We start from the raw sequence: 19791 nt of genomic DNA, 5'->3' as shown, positions 1-19791 counted from the left end.
CATTCCAAAAAAGGGAGACTGTGTTGATCCATCAAGGGGGTTGAGAAATGAGAATAGAATCAAGGATCATTCATTGCATTGCATTTGTTTCAAATGTAGTTTTTGTTAAAGAAATTTGTATTAGGGATTTTAGGAGTATAGCCAGCTCAACAATAGTCAATCATACTAGTACTACAGGCAATCTGATTTAGATAAGTACACTATTACTGCGTTTCCCTAATACAATACTTTTGTGGAGATTAACCGTACCACTAATTCAGTTTTTTATCTTCTTTATTTCTCACATCAGCATCCAAGGGCAAGAAGAGGGGCACCACTGAGGTGGGTCCCGCAGAAGATGGGGAGGGGCCGACCACCAGCACCAATGCTGCAGGCTCTGCGCATCCCAGTAAGTCGTATTATTTAATATCATTATTATTTCCCTGAATTTTACCTTTATCCACTATTATAGTACTTTTAATGTTGCCTTGTTTACTTTTTATACTGTCTCTTTCTTTTCCAAATCCCTTTCCAATTTTTGTTTAATTCCTACTGTCCTTGCATTATCTTTTTTTCTGTCTTTCATTTTTATTCCCCTCCTTCATTGCACTTCAGTGATTCTAAGTCATCATTATCATAGGTGATAGCTCTGCTCCTTCCTTACACAAGGTTTTTGGTTGACTAGACCACCTGGTTTTTCTAACATTGAGAACCAAAAAAATGACCAGAGTGATATATTTGATAGAAGATACTGTCTGAACTATAACAATGTATTGGAATTGCATTTTTTTTATTAAAGAAATTAAGGGGAGGTGTACCTCACACCTAAAAACTGTAGAATGTGTTTTCTAGCCACACCAACCACCAGTGGTGCTGGCTCAAGTTCCGCTGCAGGACAAGTTTGAGAAGGGGAGAAGCAACAGCAGGGAAGGGCGAAGGTAAGTCACATTGCTTGCTTATTGACAATTACTAATACTCACTAGCTACAAGGGTGTCGTCATGATGGTGAACTCACCCGAAGTTACAGCTACAGGGGTGGTTGGGTTACTTATGGCCTTTTCTATCTGCAACTCAGCAAAGCACACTTAGGACCACATGTAGCAACATTCAGAATTGTGACCCTCAAATTGCGAGTCAGAGCGACTCAGAATGTTGGATGGTGTCCCTGACACCATCTGCGATTCGCAAGGGGGTCACAAATGCCCACCTCATGAATAATCATGAGGTGGGTCACAATTTGCGACCTCCTTGCGAATGGCGGCCCTTACAGGGATGGTGGCCTGCTGCAGACAGCAGACCACCGTGTCTATGACTGATTTCCAATAAAGCAGTTTATTTTTTTGTAATGCAGCCCGTTTTCCTTAAAGGAAAACGAGATGCATTACAAAAACAAAAAATGAAATGTTTTCGTATCATTTTTTCAGAGCAGGCAGTGGTCCACAGGACCACTGCCTGCTCTGAAAAAATTTTTACAGTGCCATTTGCAATGGGGAAGGGGTCCCATGGGGACCCCTTCCCTTTTGCGAATGGGTTACCACCCATTTGAAATGTGTGCTAAATGTGATTGGTTTGCGACCGCGTTCGCAGTCACAAACCAATCCTACATTGCACTGCGACTTGCAATTAGGAAGGGAACACCCCTTCCTAATTGCAAGTCGCAATCCCGTTTGGTGATTCGGTAACCAGGTTACAGAACCGCAAAACGGGGTTTGTGCATTGTGATGTGCTTTTTGCACATCGCAAACAGTGAAATTTGCTGTTTGCAACATGCAAACAGCTTGCTACATGTGGCCCAAAATGTATGCTGATGGAAATGGGAAATAACAGAAAGTTACAAGAAAAGATGAGTGAAATGAGCGAAAGGAACAGATGAGTGGATGGGGGATGGTGAACACTCCTGATGTTACAGCTACAGTGGTGGTTGGGTTACTTATGGCCTCTTCTATCTGGAACTCAGCAAAGCACACATAATTTATGCTAAAAATAATGGTTTGATGGAAATGGGAAAGAACAGAAGGTTAAAGGAAAAGATGAGTGAAATGTGTGAAAGGAACGGATGAGTGGGTTTGTGAAAGGATGCATGGGTGAGTATTGGGCAAATGGATGGATGGGTGGAAGGATAATTGAAACAAAGGGTGGATAGTGGATATTATATGTATGGATAATATATTGTAAATATTGGCGAAAGACTAGATGAGGGAAAGCAAAGCTTATGTCATGGTGGCTATGTGTGAATATAGTAGGAAGAATGAAAAGATGATTAAGTAATTGCTTGGATGAATAGACAAGGGAGCTCATCTGCAGAGTGGCATGTTGCTCACCTACTTCACTTGCTTTATGTTTTAATTTGTGTTATATCCCTTGGCTCACTGTATTTGTTAAATGAGGCATATATGTAATCCCACCCATCATCATCACTCCGTGCCCATGGTATTTCAGCACCCATGACCGAAGAAGTGCAGTATGGTTCAATTTGTGCATGCAGTGCTGACTGTGGAATGTGCATCTGCATTTAGCATTCACAACATTTTCATTGCATTGAAAACCAAACACACAAGGAGTGTTGTTTTCCCTTTGCCCACCCAGTCATCTCTTAGTACTTCACTCATTTATTCTTTTCTATGTTCTTCTGTCCCAGCCTACCAAACAAATTGAAAAAATTCATTCTTGGCATGTGCCACATTTATATGACTATGTGAAGTGTTTCCAAAATATATTTCATGGTTTCCAACAAACAGATTTATTTTAAGCTTGTTCAGATGTTTCTATTTACACTTTCATCTACAGAGTGGCTGAATAAGCCAAAGCTTAGGTACATGATGAATTAATGATCATTGATACCCCTCTATTCTGTACTAAAATCCTTACCTACCTGCCTAATCACTCTGCATTACTCTGCAGTAGAGTAAGTAAAGTTGCCTTTCTTTAATGCACGGCAAATGAATTTGTTCGAATGAATTTGTGGTGGTGGATAAAACCAGTGAGCAAAGTAGGGTTAGTAAGTGCCCGATTTGATTTAAAATTTGGTATAAGGGATACTCTGTGACAAAGGTTCCAATTAAAATCTATATAGCACGTTCCTTTCACTGTTGTGCAGTGCATCGCTTTCCCCACCATCTACATATGACAGATTAGGTAAATAATATATCCGCATTTTATACATGACGTGTAAAATATCTTATTTATTCATCTGCCTCTTTGGAGTCAGGATTGAAACTAAGTGAAAGGCATTTGGGGAAAAGCTGGGCCATTAGAATTAAAGATGGATAATTGTGAACTACACCTGACCCAGCTTCAGACAGTAGCAAAGTACGCAAAGCTTTGTCTAACATGCCTCCATTAATTTTCCACAAAAACTTGTACTCCATAGTGCATAATGCCTTACTCATAAATGAGAGGTAATTTATTTAAATTTTTCCACTAAAAGTGTTTGTTTATTTACTAGAAAAGTCTTTTGAAGAAAAACAATGAAATCTCAGTATTTTTTTAATCTGGTGCTATGTTGTCTTAATTCATTTCCACAGACAGCCAGTGTTTTTTATGTAAAGCATGTGTGGACAAACAGATATAATTGGCCCTGTGACTCTCCTAATCATAATCATATCAATGCCAACGTCCATATGGCACCAGAAATGTAGTGCTACTGTGCTACCCACCACCTATGTTTGAAGAACTGTTTGCTCAGAGCATTGTGTACAATGTGTCTTTTTTATATTTTATTTCTTTATAGCTACTCCTGCTGGATGAGCACCTACCAGGCAGGAGATAGAGGCCCATCTGTGACAGCAGAGGCTGGAGGACATCCAGGCCAAATACTGGCAGCTGGTGGTCCTGGAGGAAGAACAGGCTGAAATAGCTGCCTCAGACTCAGGACCCAGCCAAGCAGCACGCCAGTCGCCAGCATCCTGGCTACTACATAGCCAGCACTGGTGCCAGTGGTCAGGGTCCCTGAAAGCCACTGCTGCCCCCCCTTCGCTCGGACAGGCTATTCCAGGTCTGTGTCCTGCAGTGGCTTGACCCCATTGAAAGCTGGCTAGAGAGCATAGAGCAGAGCCTGGGCCAACTCCAGACCCTTATGGACAATGCTCTCTTCTAAATTTGTTAAAAATAAAAAAAAGGATACTTTATTTTATGTGATTTATGCCTCAATGTTTATTTTGGTACTTTAGTTTCCACTGCTGTTTTTTAGTATAGCCTCTCTTCTAAATCTGCTAAAAAAGAGTATGTTATTTACTTATACCCTTGCACTATTGCCCTTTGTAACTATATAGAACACTAGGGGACAACTGCCTTTTCCTATTTTGCCTACAAAAACCAAGATACACACAGACATCTTCTGAAGTCGGAGTTAATTACTAACTAAACAGGTTAACTTCATACCATAATTAGTATCTTACCTGAATAGATGAAGGGAGTGAGTCTTCTTATTGCAGGGTGTTTCCCAAGGTAGCATCTTAAGGGGGTGATAGGTAGTAGTATCAGGCTAGCACGCTAACAGGGAATAAAGAAGGTGCCACTCCTACGTAGGCAAACTCCATCTGCACGATTAATCAAAGGGGTATTCATCACTATCAACTAGATTGAAAGAAGTCAGAGAGTTAGTGGGTCATATTATATCAGAACTTTCAAAAGAATGAGACCAGGCTGCTACAATGACTGTATTTGACACACAACAAACAACTTATTCTGAGCAATGGTGGAGCTAGTGTTTAAAAACTAAACTTAGGAAACTAAATCATGGAGTCAGGAGATTTTGGCTCAGAGTCAAGAGTGCTTAGACAAGGTTAAGTGTTTATGCAACACACACCACAACAGGCCTTGCTGATGATATTGATAAGGCCGATGTGGAATATTGCTCAGGTAATAGAAGGACATGCTGTGAGTCGGTGTCACTTTCAACACACCACCCCAGCAAGTGTGTGATCCATTCATAGTGTTAAATTGAGTCACACCTCAAGAAATGACAACTCCTGGGGGAAGATGGTTAAGGGGCTCAATGAATTGATGGTAATGTGGATGTGGAAAAAGGTTTGACAAAGACAAACACTACACAAAAGAAACCATGGCAATATTCATGGGGCACCAAACAGCACACCATCATCAATCTGTTGTTGAAGGAACTGATGAAGGGATAAGTATGACACAGTTCAGTTAAATGCATTAAACACTGACCTTCTGCTGCACCAAAGGGATATAAGATAGTATATCTCTAAATGACATGCCTTTTAGGGTGTTAAAAGGAAAATTATACTGTATTTCCAAATTAGGTGTTGCATCTCCATTCTTCTTGGAATGTCCATCACTCTTGGGTGTCAGGTTAAACCTGTCTGGTAGGTAAGCTGGAGTCTTGAGCTTTCAATAAGGTTTATTCATACAGGAGAGGACTAAGAGAAGGCCTCTGTATTGAAAACAACAGCAACTATATCAAAGAGTAAAGGGGAAGGACAAAAGGAAGCAAGGTAAGCTTCATAAGGAGTCAGGAGTGTACCAAGAAGACTCAGAAGTAGAGCACAAACATAACAGGAGTTTGATGTTTGAACCAGCAATGCAGCAAACACATACTAAGCAGCATTTCCCAACAAGGCACCTCCTACAGTCCACAGAGCTGAGTGAGTACTAGACCTCAGGGTCTTCGCCATCATCAAGGTTTCTCTTTGAAGTTGATACATTTCTAGCTGTTGAGTTAGTCCCTCCTTGAGTCCTTCTATCCTCCTCCTCCTGACTCTGAGGAAATAGGCTCTCAACCAAGGTATGAACTTCTGAATTTTCGTTCACACCTTCGCGTACGAACCTTTCAGAAACCTTCTTTAGATGGTCTTGTAGCAGATGCAACAACGGGGTAGCTTGGTCCACCGTATTGTTCTTCTTGCTAACTTCCTGCATGCAAACCTCAAAAGGGAGCAGCATCTGTGTCAGGCATATGACTGGGCCCCATTTGTCAGCATCCATGGTCACAGCTGTCCAAATTGCGCCCCCTTCTCTTAGAATGACATACTCATTGCTTTGTTTGTACTGCTCAAACAGATATTGCAACATATAAAAAGTGGAGTTCCAGCATGTTGGCACCTCCTGTATAAGAGTTTTAACTGGTACTCTGTTACCACCATGAATAATCCCCAACTGTTTCAGGGCTTTAAAAGAATGGCTGAAATACATGCAGATTCATCTGAAGGTGGTCAGTATGTTGCTGATTATGTCTCCTTTTTTGAGAAAGTCTTGCACAACCAGGTTAATGCAGTATGCCAAACACAGGACCCTGAAATAGCCACAGTCTGCTATGACCTTAACTATGTTACTGCCATTGTCCATGACAACAAATCCATTTTGGAGAACTCTCGGTCACAGCCATTTAGACACCTTAAAAAATTCCTCAATGATGTTTGCAGCTGTGTGTTATTTCTCCATGGCAAACATGGCTACTGTTGCATGCTGTTGAACCCTCTTAAAACTTTCTTTTGGGACAAGACCTTTAGCTAGCTTTTGTTTTACTGCTACAAAAGAAATCCAGTGTGCAGTGATGCCCATGTAATCCGTGGCCTGAGAACAGGCCCACATGTCTGTTGTTAGGTGGCTAACGTGGACAACATTTTGCTGCAAAGTTTGTTCAATCAATTGCTGCACATCATGATGCCATGCCGAAACAGCAACTCTGTCAAGATAGGTTTAACTTGGAACCTTCCATTTTGGGTAGATGGCTACCACAAACTCTAAGGATCCCACTCCTTCCACAAAAGAAAAAGGAAGGAGTTTCAGCACTAACATTTTTGCCAGTATCCCATTGTACAAACGTGCCATTGTGGTTGTGGTCCTATTGCTCCTCCTGCCTAAACATGCCTATGATTGAAGCCTGGATTTTCTTCTTTTGTGGTGCCACTAATGCAGACTACTTTTAAGACGTAGGTAGTGGCAGACTCAATGTGCGCCGTGGTACAGTCACCATATGCTGTGGTGTCTCCATCTGACTCGGAGTCTTCCTGTGACATTTTGAGTTCACTGAAGCCAGTGGTTCTGGTGCCAGGGTTGCTTCAAATTAGGTCACCCTCTTCTTCCTCACTTTCCACCATGATTTGACCAGTTGAAACTGATGTTTTCTGACTCTCCTCACCTTCACCACTACAACCACATTTAGCTATTTTTTAAGGTGCTCCTCCCAACAGATTGCATGATTTTTTTTATATGGGTCGTCTGGCATTCAGTACCATAGCGTGAACCAGGCTTACCTCGTTGAACACTTGTGTGGCAAATGAAGTATATCGCAATGTTCTCCTCCTGTTTGCTAATCGTAATGAATTCCAGTACCAAACTAGGAAAAAGTACTTTCTTATTTGACCACTGCCAATGCCTGAAGAACTGGAGGTAGGTGGGTGTGTTGATTGCCTTGCTGCAGTGCATACTTCTACTGAGTTATAGGTTGGTGCAGGTCTACGCTGGGTCCTTCAAAATATTTTAAAAAACTAAAATAGAAATTAAAATAAAAAAAATTCAAATTCAAATGAAAATTAAAAATAAATGAAAAAATTAAACTAAAATAAAATAATAATAAAATAAAATTAAAATTGAAATGAACATGAAATAAACAATTGAATAAAAAATAATACAAATTTTTACAAAATGAAAAGAGAAATAAAAATAACAATTAAAATAGAAACTTAAAATAAAAAAAATTATCAATAATTAACAATGTTTGTGTTTAGGCCTATGGCAAATATACTCTGGCTGGATGTAGAAAATGGGTGCCAGACACATGGTCAAACAACAAGAAGGAGCAAGCAGGCATGGCAAACAAAGAACACATGCAAGGCTATGGCAAAGCGACACTGGCTGGATGGACAAAATGGCTACCAGCATCATGGTCAAACAACAACAACAAGGAGCAAGGAGGCATGGGGAACAAAGAAAGAACACATGCAAACCTATGGCAGAGGAACACTGACTGCATGCACACAATGGCTGCCAGCCACATGGTCAAACAACAACAAGGAAAAAGGAGGCATAGCAAACAAAGAACACATGCAAGCCTATGGCAAAGGGACAGTGGGTGGATGGACAAAATGGTCCCCAGCCACATGGTCAAATAACAACAAGGAGCAAGGAGGCATGGAATACAAAGAAAGAACACATGCAATCCTATGGCAGAGGAACTCTGGCTGCATGCATAGAATGGCTTCCAGCCACATAACCAAACAACAAGGAGGCATGGCAAATAAAGAAAGAACACATGCAAGCCTATGGCAACGGAACACTGGATGCACAAAATGGCTGCCAGCCACATGGTCCAACAAGGAGGCATGGGGAACAAAGAAAGAAAAAATGCATGCCTTTGACAAATGAACACTGGCTGCATGCACAAAACGGCTACCGGCCACGTGGTCAAACAACAACTAGAAGCAAGGAGAACAAAGAAGAACACATGCCTGCCTATAGCAAAGCCACACTGGCTTGATGAAGAAAATAGCCACCAACCACATGGTCAAGCAAAAACTGCAAACAAGGAGGGAAGGAGAACAAAGAACATATGCAAACCTATGGACATGGAATACACAAAATGGCCCATGGGCAAACAGCATGGAGAACAAAGACAAATGGTGGACGATGACTAACACACACACACACAAAGACTGGCCATACGTAGGCACTGAAGAAAACACTAACAGTAATTCAGCAATACAAAACACAACAAATAACTCAGCTATAAATATTTCATGACAACACTTCACACATCCTCCCATGCCATTAAATATTACCACACAACATACACACTTTTTGAAAAAAAATGTAATGCAAAAAATACCCAACATTTTTAGTTCAAAAATATATATCACTGGAACATTTATTTCAGCACTGGGGACTACAAGTACTGGGCCTTCTGGCTAGAAGGCACTTTGGATATCTAGGCCACATAGTGAAAAAAATAATGCAAATGTTACAATCAAATAAAAAAGGTACTAAGCTGTGCAACAATTTTCCTTTACAAAAGACGAAAAATCATTGAAATGCAAAATAAATAACTAGGTTCATAGTTAAACTCCAGGCCACCCACCACTATAAAAATTGTAAAATCAAATTAAAGGACAAAGAAATACTGGTGCATGCCCAAGCAAACAAACAACTCCCTTTTTCAATAGTTTTTTAACTTACTTATGTGATTTCACAAAAACAAAATCCTTAAATCCAAAGCAAGATCCAGGAGGAATAGAGAGTGATCCACCTTCCACCTTGAAATCTAGGTGAAAAGTGACAAGGAGATAGACAAGAACTGTGAGGAGCTTGCTGGACAGGCAAAGGAAGATGAAGTCTCTAGAACACTTCCTTCCTGTTTAAAAAAAGGCTTCTCAATCTTACAAATAACCTGAAGGGTCCATTAGAGAAGAAAATCCACTCAAAACCCACTTTTTAGTTATATTTAGATGTATCCAGAGTAAAAAATCTACTCCAGGTCAATTTGCGTTTGCAAGCGGGACTGTTTTTGCTGCCATCGCTAGTGGCACGAAAGTATCTTGGCACTCACAAGAGAGCACCAAAACCCAATCTTTCATGTGCAAATTAACTCCACTCTTTGCCTGAATGTAGAATTGGGGAACTCCATGCTACTCTGCATAGTGCAGAGTGTCTGAATTCTACAAACTTTGCCGGAAGAGCCAGTTTCTATGCCTGAGCCTAAAAATAAGCACTGGTAAGTGGTAAAAATGTAAAGTGGAGAAAACTGACCAAGTGGTAGATTTAGAATTGGATGGTTGTGGAAAATCCTCTGCTTACTGGAGGAGGTGTTGGATAACGAGAAGAAACCACAAGTGGGATTTCCTCAAATCATATTATCCCTAGAGTGGGGGAAATTCCAGCAATGGGTTCATCTCTATTTTTAGCACTGCACCAGCTTTAAGAAGATTTTTCTTTTCCACTTATCGCTAACTCAGGCACTCTAGTTTTGTCTACTGTAAAACCAGATGTGACTAATGGTTTGCCTTGATCTATACTCTCTTTCAAGCTCTTGTGTAGTATTTCTCTCTCTCAAGAAGGCAATTTTGAATGTTTCAGAAAACATAGAGATGGAGGTTCACAACATCATACATAGCCTGCAGGGGTGTACATTATAGCCATTAGCAGGAGTAACTAAGTGCCAGATGTACGAAGAATCCAGTTTGGGATTTCCTAATACTGAATCTTTGTGATTCACAATTAGGAAATCGCAAACTGTGATGTACCAATGTGTCTACATTTAGTAATTCACAGTGGGTTGAAAATGGACCTGTCTCATCAATATTCATGAAGCAGGTCACAATTTCCAACCCATTATGAATGGCTATTATCACAGGCATGGTGGCCTGCTGGGGTCAGCAGACCATCATGCCTGTGATTGCTTTTTAAATAAAACTTTTTTTTTTTAAATGCAGCTTGTTTTCCTTAAAGGAAAACAGGATGCATTTCAAAAAAGAAAACTGAAAAGTTTTCTTTTAATTTTTTAAGAGGAGGTAGTGGTCCTTGAGACCACTGCCTGCTCTTAAATTAAGTTTGCACCCACATTCATAAAGGGGAAGGGGTCCCCTAGGGATCCCCTATCATTTGTGAATGGCTTATCACCAGCTTGAAGTTGGTGGTAAACTGTGAATGTTTTGCAGCCAAATTCTTGTTGCAAAGCATTCACACATCCCCCTGTGACTCACTATTTGGAAGGGATGCCCTTGACATGCCCCTTCCTAATACTGATTGGCAAACCTATTTTGTGATTCAGTAATAGGTTTCTGAATCACAAAAAAGCATTAGTACATCCACAAATGGTATTTTGCAGTCCCAAATGGCGAATCAAGCCATTTGCAACCTCAAAAAACCTTTGTACATCTGGCCCTAAATCTCTGTCTGGGGGAGTGGTGATGATGATGCAGGTTTGGAGGATGGATCTTAGTTAAATTGATGCAACACACCCTTGTATGTTTTTATAGGTCTGAAATCTTTAAAGTTCTTATCTATTTACATTACACTGCCCATTAGAACCAAACACCACTTGAGCAAGTCAACATCTGTTTTGAAATCCAGAAAAAACAAGCAAGAATCCCTCCAACTACTCCCATAAAGCCAGCACAAAGCAGATGACATCCAAAGGCCTCAAGATTCATAAGTGCCTGCTGGATAAAACTCAGACAGACCAAAAGGAATTTTGGTTGGTCAAAATGAGCCATGTGTGAAATTTCGTTCTTCTCTCAAGATTGTGTAAACTGGTTAGGGCCCTTGGCTGATACAAAGTTCAGAGGGCTTAAGCAAACCTTTTTTGTTTAGGGTGCACTCTACTCCATTGACTGCTTTCAGGACTAGCACATTTTCGCACTTAGGGGCATATTTATACTCCGTTTGCGCCGAATTTGCGTCGTTTTTTTCGACGCAAAACTAACTCCATATTTATACTTTGGCGTTAGACGCGTCTAGCGCCAAAGTTCATGGAGTTAGCGTCATTTTTTTGCATGAACACCTTCCTTCCGTTAATGATATGCAAGGTAGGCGTTCCCGTCTTAAAAAATGACTCCGATGCATATGCATCGTATTTATACTCCCGGGCAAAAATGACGCCCAGGAGTGGGCGGGTCTAAAAAACCTGCATTAGCGCCGGATTTTAGCGCCTGGGTCAGGGCAGGCGTTAAGGGACCTGTGGGCTCAGAATGAGCCCAGAGGTGCCCTCCCCTGCCCCCAGGGACACCCCCTGCCACCCTTGCCCACCCCAGGAGGACACCCAAGGATGGAGGGACCCACCCCAGGGACATTAAGGTAAGTCCAGGTAAGTATTTTTTTTTGTGGCATAGGGGGGCCTGATTTGTGCCCCCCTACATGCCACTATGCCCAATGACCATGCCCCGGGGACAGAAGTCCCCGGGGCATGGCCATTGGGCAAGGGGGCATGACTCCTGTCTTTGCTAAGACAGGAGTCATTTCAATGGGGGATGGGCATCGTAAAAAAATGGCGCAGATCGGGTTGTGGCGATTTTTTTGCCTCAGCCTGACTTGCACCATTTGTGGACGCCCATACGCCATTTTCCCCCTACGCCGGCGCTGCCTGGTGTACGTCGTTTTTTTTAACGCACACCAGACAGCGCCGGCGGCTAACGCCGGCTAACGTCATTGAATAAATACGGCGCCCGCATGGCGCTTCAGAATGGCGTTAGCCGGCGCTAATTTTTTTGGCGCAAAACTGCGTTAGCGCAGTTTTGCGTCAAAAAGTATAAATATGGCCCTTAGTGTGCTAATCTTTCAGCCTATTACATTTCTAGTATACTGAGAAGCTATGTGGTTGTGCATGTTTGCTTTGCTCAAGAAGGAAGGTCTACCAGGTCACAAATTGTGAGCAGTTATTTTCAAAGGTTTTGTAGTTCATGTCCCTACGTAATTACTGGGATATTTGCATCAGAATTGTTTTGGGAATAATATTTAAACTATAACCCTACTAGAATCCCTGCTCTATCTTTCTCTCTATCACTTACAAAAGGGGGCTCTAGATATATCTGTGGCCCTGTTTTGTACTTCAGAGATCTTATGTTTGAATGTGCTGATGTTAGAATATGGTGAGTCCTGAGGTACGGTTTCTCCAAAAACAATTATCTCATGGCCATTTTAAATGAGAAGCATCTTACTGACAACAAATTCACTTACACACAATAGCAGATTCTCTTTATAGTTTCGTCATTACACCATTACATATATTTTTTTTTATAAGATTCAGTCCCCCATTTTAGATTCACAATCAAAATCGTGGGTATAGTTGTTTACCCATTTCTCCACTTATACAAAATGTTGACATTTAGCTTTTATTTGTATTCATTCTTAAGTCTACTCTTACATGCTTCAGTTATTTAGGCCTTTTTCATAAGCACGTAAGATGACTGACTTCACTTACTCACTTAAAGCATGCTACGCACCCAATATGTGACTTCTACACAAAGTGTACCCCGTGGCCTAAGTAAGGGCCAAATTATGAGTCTGGTGGTCCTAAGACTGCTGCACTCCTGGCGGTCCCACTGCCACATAACGACCATGGGGGTCAGGCGGCCAGGGAACAGCTACCACCACTAGGAACATGGTTTCCAAACGGGTGGTGGTAGTCGGGAGTCATGGCCAGCCATGGCTGCACTAAGTTCACTGCCCCCATGCTGATCATGCGTCCCCTTTCTGCCAGCTTTTTCATGGTAGGGTCCCACCATGGAAAGGGTGGTAGTAAGCAAGTTCTCACAGCCATAGTGGGGCCCCTGCACTGCCCATGACCATGTTGTGGGCAGTGCAGGGGCCCTCCTGCCCAGCACCGTTGAAATGCACACTCTTTGTTATGGCAGACAGTGCACATTCCAAGGGTCCTGGGGGCAACCCTGTGTGACAGCATTTGCCTTGGCTCCATGACGAGCCTAGGCCAATGCTGTCACACGGTTTCCATTGGGCTGACTAGCAGAACCCTCAGCTTACTGAGGTTTACGCTTGGCAGCCCAGTGGAAACCTCGTAATAGGGGCAAAGGGGAGCCCGTCAGCCTCACAGGAGTCTCCTGCCTATGGGTCTGGCAGTCCTGGTTTCAGACCAGCAGACTCGTAATGAGGCCTAAGTCATCCACGATGGCTGGTGTTCCAGTAGGCCAAAAATATAGAAACTATTTAAAAACATTTTTGGTGGTGAACTCATACTGCCAGCATATGAGCAGGACAGATCAAATGCCTGGGTCTCTATGGGCCATATGTATCAAAGGACTTTGCATTTGCAAGCTGTGCAAATCGATAAATTTCACCATTTGCGAATACAAAGTAGTCTTTCACAATGTATTAAATGCACTGCAATCCCATTTTAGGGAATCATTATTTTTAGCGTTTTCCTAAAATTGCGGCTCCAAACAGGGACTCTCAATTTGCGAATCCCTAATAGGAAATCGCAAATAAGGAATTCCTATTTGCGAATCCTTATGCACATGTAACAAGTATTTCCTGAATGTGAATGAGGCATTTAAGAAATGCTATTATCATCAACTCTAAGTTGATGGTAACCATGTGCAATTTTTAAAAATGCATTAAAAATGCAATTTTAAAGTGCCATGTAGCGTGAACATAGGGCATGTGTGCAGTTTACATGTGCACAATATTTTTGAGTGTGCATCAAAGGGGAACTCAGGCACTCGTCCCCCTCGGTTTTACATTTCCTAATTTGTGATTTCCTAATGGGGAATCACAAAATAGGAAATGCAAAACTATTTGCCCCTATGGCCAATAGGAATGGATTGAGTCACAATCCCTAATAGCAATTCCCTAATAGCGATTGCGATTCTGTAGGAATCACTATTAGTGAATGACTATTTCATTACATAGCATTTTAGATTCTTAAAATAAGCTATTTAGGGATGGCAAAATGTGATTTTGATACATCTGGCCCTATGTTTCTCTGGTGTGAACAGCATGCCTCAAATGTGACTGTGTACTTTCCCCATGACCTTAACATAACCAATTGCCTGCTGTGAGAATAAACTGTTTAGTGCAATGTTGTATCATTAGGCATGTAATGCTAATACAGATACTTAAAAGTTCTATTTTCCCTCTAGTATGTGCTTCATTTGGAAAGGTCTTAGATTTGTACATTTCAAATTAAATAGTTGCATTTATAGATACTTGATATTGCAGTTTCCTCCTGGGCATATTTCCACACATACACAGCGTGTTTTTTTAGGGTTATCACATCTAGGTGCATATGCATGATCCCCGTTGCTTTGTGTGGTTTAGTAAATGTTAAAAAAGATTTTGCCTCTAGTTTGGGCCACTAAACTGGCACAACCCCGAGGAAAAATCATTGTAAATCCAGGTTTATGTGTTGAGGTGCCCTATTCACTAGCCGTACTCTGCTGCTTGAAAGTTTTGGTTTGCAAAGTACTCACATGCTACACCACAGAAAATGAATTCTAGTTTTACATAGATATCACGCTTGTTTTTTCATAAGGGATGTTAGAGATATTCACATATTTCAGTATATAAACGAAATACTGTGGGCCTGATTTAGAAGTTTGCAGAGGAAATACCCCATCAAAAAAATGTGATGGATAGCCCATCTGCCCAATTACGATTCTTATAGGATAGAATTCGCTCCACCGACTTCTAAATCGGCCCTATGTCTGTATATATAAACACCAAGCTAATTATTTCACTTTACACATGACACATGTTTAAATTAAACATGCAGGTTTACCTGAATGGCAGTAAGAATGTTTGCTAAAGCCTGACCATAGGTGTCATGGCAGTGAACAGCAAGAGCACTCAATGGGACGTCTTTCATAACAGCTTCTAGCATGTTCTTCATACTTCCTGGTGTACCCACTCCAATTGTGTCTCCCAATGATATCTCATAGCAACCCATGCTGTACAATCTTTTTGACACCTAATAAAACATTCCAGAAGAACATATAATTAAACATACATCATTATGACATAGCTAAGACAGAAGCATATTACAGGATTGTGCACACTCTTCAGCTGCATAGGATAAGAGTGTAAACTTATTAGTGGTATCTTCCTTGAGTTCCAGTAACTAAATTGGAACTAAATTTGTGTTCTTCTTTAGGACTTACAGGAAACAGTGACATCTATAAGATCGAACGCATCCACAAGTTCAAAAACTAAGGGCCTGATTTAGATCCTGGTGGAGAGGTTACTCCTGAACAAACGTGATGGATATCCCATATGATGTATAAGGATCCCATTAAAGCCAGTGGGGATCATAATACACCAAACTCTAAATCAGGCCCTAAGTCAAAATCAACAAGTGTCTGACAACCTAACAGTAATGATTTATTAAATGAAAGTTATGCAAATTATAGACCCTTCAAACTCATCACTTATATGAACTACAACTGAACCAGCCAACATGTGTTTTCTTCATTAAAACATGTTCGGAACTTTTTAAGGGATGTTGCACACATGTAAAACATTCATTTGCAATGCAATGGGTCTCACATTTGCTCGAGTTAGAGCTATTTTCATCGTAAATTCCAAACTTGACTTTTCTTGCCACATAAACCTTCATGCTACCACTTGGGTGCCTTGGATGAGGTGACCTCGTCCTACACCCGGGAACCCCATGAGCACCCCACCCACCCCCCCAAGGCAGGGATGGAAGAGATTTGATTAGGCCGATCTGCCCCCAAGGGGGGCAGAAACCACTAGGCACCGGGAATTTTTTGTTGTTTTTGTTTTACAGATGGGGAGCGACCCCTTGGACAAGGGTCGCTCCCCTGGAGGGGAAAATTGTATTTAGGCCATTTCAGATCGGCCGATTTTTGCTACGCCAATCTGCCCCCAAGGGGGGCAGAAACCACTAGACACCGGGGATTTTTTTTTTGCCGCCAATGTCACGCAGGGGGAGCGACCCCGTAGGCAAGGGTTGCTCCGGGGGAGGTGGTTGGGGGGGGCAAATCTATTTTAGGCCATTGTTTATTGCCTATTATTATTAGGCCGATCTGCCCCCGGGGGGGGCAGAAACCTCTAGGCGCCAGGGCAATTTTTTATTTTTTTTTTGTTTGTTTTTTTAGCGATGGGTAGCGACCCATTAGGCAAGGGTCGCTCCCCTGGGGGGCAAATTGTATTTAGACCATTTCTGCCCACCTTGGGGGCAGATTGGGCGATTTTAGGTCAATCTGCCCCGAAGGGGACAGAAACCACTAGGCACCGGGGATTTTTTTTTTGGCGCCAATGTCACGCAGAGGGTGCGACCCCATAGGCAAGGGTCGCTCCGGGGGGCGGGGCAAATTTATTTTAGGCCATTTCTGGCCCCCCCCCCGGGGCCGGCTGAGCTAGAGGCCAAAATCCACAGGTAGGCACTTTGCAAAAAACACCTCTGTTTTCTTTAAAAAAATGTGATGTGTCCACGTTGCGTTTTGGGGCGTTTCCTGACGCGGGCGCTAGGCCTACCCACAAAAGTGAGGTATAATTTTTATCGGGAGACTTGGGGGAACATAGATTAACAAGTGTCTTTCTCTACATTTTTTCCTTCCAAATATAAGAGAGTGTGTAAAAAAGACATCTATTTGAGAAATGCCCTGTAATTCACATGCTAGTATGGTCACCCCGGAATTCAGAGATGTGCAAATAACCACTGCTCCTCAACACCTTATCTTGTGCCCATTTTGGAAATACAAAGGTTTTCTTGATAGCTATTTTTCACTCTTTATATTTCAGCAAATGAATTGGTGTATACCCGGTATGGAATGAAAACGCACTGCAGGGTGCAGCTCATTTATTGACTCTGGGTACCTAGGGTTCTTGATGAACCTACAAGCCCTATATATTCCCGCAACCAGAGGAGTTTAGCAGACGTAACGGCATATTGCTTTCGAAAATCCGACATTGCAGGAAAAAGTTACAGAGTCAAACGTAGAGAATTGTTTTTGTTTTTTTTCACCTCAATTTCAATATTTTTCTTTTTCAGTTGTTATTTTCTGTAGGAAACCCTTGTAGGATCTACACAAATGACCCCTTGCTGAATTCAGAACTGTGTCTACTTTTCAGAAATGTTTGGGTTTCTGGGATCCAGCATTGATTTCACGCCCATTTCTGTCACTGACTGGAAGGAGGCTGAAAGCACAAAAAATTGTAAAAATGGGGTATGTCCCAGTAAAATGCCAAATTTGTGTTGAAAAATTGGGTTTTCTGATTCAAGTCTGCCTGTTCCTGAAAGCTGAGAAGCTGGTGATTTTAGCACCACAAACCCTTTGTTGATGCCATTTTCAGGGAAAAATCCACAAGCCTTCTTCTGCAGCCACTTTTTCCCATTTTTTTGAAAAAAACGAAATTTTAACTGTATTTTGGCTAATGTCTTGGCCTCCTTCAGGGGAACCCACAAAGTCTTTGTACCTCTAGAATCCCTAGGATGTTGGAAAAAAAGGACGCAAATTTGGCTTGGCTAGCTTATGTGGACAAAAAGTTATGAGGGCCTAAGCGCAAACTGCCCCAAATAGTAAAAAAAGACCTGGCGCAGGAGGGGGAAAAGGCCTGGCAGCGAAGGGGTTAATCCAATTCCCCTCTCACACTAACAGGGCAAGTCAGAGAGAAATAAGTTTCAGGAGTGTATGGGGGGAGTGGACAAGCATATAGGATTAATTTTCTTTGCTGAAAGGGCGACCCCAGCTGGCCTAAAAAATGTTTTGAATTCTTCTATTAGTAAAGAATGTATTACTAGCAGGTATTGTACTTAAACACTAAAATCTTGGGGCCACTCTAATTGTGGAAACGTGACAGAGAGTGAAACAAAGCTGGAACACATTATCTGGTTTGAACGGGACAAGTTAGATGACTAAGCATTCACGGTTCTATGCCGTAGAGACAATACGGGAATGGATGTAGACAAACTCAATATTCTGGCACACTCAGGTTATGAAGACTGTGGAGGAGTAAAGACGCCGACTACAAAGGTGCACAAAATGTACACATGGACAGAATAGGGAAAAGCGCCTGCCCCGAAGTGGAGGGGCGCGGCCCGTTAGGGGTCGGGGCCTCCAAGGCCCTGGGGCACTCCCCCCCCCGGGGATACGTGGAATCGGCCGCGTTTTCACCCTGACACCTCGCGAGGTGTTTAGGGCGGAAGTGGGCAGGGGAGGCGCGTTGTGGGGCCGACGTTGGTTGCTGGGGCTGGTTCCGGCCGCCGCGTACCGGTGGGGGGCTATTTAAGAGCCCCCCAAAGAAGGATAGTCCTTCTTTACCTGCGTGCGACGGCCGGGACCTGCTCGGCGACCAGTTTTTGGGGTCTTTTCCTGGTGATTATCGACGCGCTCCCTCCCCTTCGTCAGGCCAGATTTCTTCGTGTTGGTGAGACCTCTCCTGGGTCCCCCCTGACGGTCGCTGTTGCCGCTTTTGTCCTCTTCAAGCACCAGAGTGCTCCCCCCTTTTCCTCAGGGCTGTCTCCCGGGGGCTTCGATGCGGCGATAGGGGAAGGACCTTTTTTGCCTCCTTTCTGCTTGGAGGTGCAATCCGTCGCCAGCCGCGGGCCCTCGTGGGGGCGGCTGGTGCTGGGGGCATGTGTGAGGTAAGGGGGTAGGCGCTGGGGTGGGCGACGGGAGAGAGCGGCGGTTTCTTTTGGGGGAGGTGGCGCAATGTTTGCTTGTTGGCTCACCGTTTGTTTGGATTGTGGGTTTTGATCGGTTTTGCGCGGACGGTGGCTTTAGGTACATAATACATGAAGAGGAGCGAACGCGCGGAGGCTTGACCGAGAGCAGAGTTCTGCCTTTTCAGAGTGCGCATATGCATGCCTCTTTAATGATGTAATGCATAGCTTGCGGTCAAGCGGTGGGTCTAGCTTGTCCCTTCAGAACCAGATTTGGTGATAGTTTCTTGTTTTGTTCGGCCTTCTTGGCCGTGTTTTGCTCGGGATTCGACGAGTGCCTTAATTACCAGCTATCTCCGTAGAGCCTATACTGAGGGAATAAGCGCTTTTGAAAGTGCTTTTCTGAGAAATCCCTGTTCTTAAGCTGGGCATGCAGCGATCGGCTAGAATGATAGCGAGGTGGAGTAATGAAGTGGTTGTGCCTCTTTTCGTGCGGGCAAGGTCCACTGGGTGCTATGTATTTTATTTGCTTTGTGTGGTTAATATGCCGCGTTTTTCTGTGGACCTCGGAGTCCGTGCAGGAGAGTGAGATTGTTCAGTTATGTTTTGTTTAGATTAACCATTAGATGGCACCCACAGGTCATGCAACGATTATCATGGCGAACACAGCATGAGACGCTGCACAGAAGCTTTAAATCGTTAACTAAAATCAAATTAACGTTTAGATCTTGCAAGGTCCACAAAAATAATAATAAAAAAAAAAACGGTGTTTAAAA

At 42.6% G+C, this 19791-nt stretch overlaps 1 protein-coding gene across 1 annotated transcript in view; it reads right to left on the bottom strand.

The window, feature by feature from the left end:
• Positions 1-19791, bottom strand: part of HMGCLL1 (3-hydroxy-3-methylglutaryl-CoA lyase like 1) — a 456170-nt gene that overhangs the window by 200776 nt on the left and 235603 nt on the right. The window contains exon 7 of the mRNA XM_069236772.1: positions 15170-15358. Within this exon, the coding sequence (XP_069092873.1) occupies positions 15170-15358 (189 nt within the window). The remainder of the gene's footprint in view (positions 1-15169; positions 15359-19791) is intronic.

The sequence above is a fragment of the Pleurodeles waltl genome, chromosome 5 (assembly GCF_031143425.1).
Source record: "Pleurodeles waltl isolate 20211129_DDA chromosome 5, aPleWal1.hap1.20221129, whole genome shotgun sequence".
NCBI classification, from domain to species: domain Eukaryota; kingdom Metazoa; phylum Chordata; class Amphibia; order Caudata; family Salamandridae; genus Pleurodeles; species Pleurodeles waltl.
The sequence above is the reverse complement of the archived record's forward strand: the minus strand, read 5'-3'. Positions and strand labels throughout refer to the sequence as shown.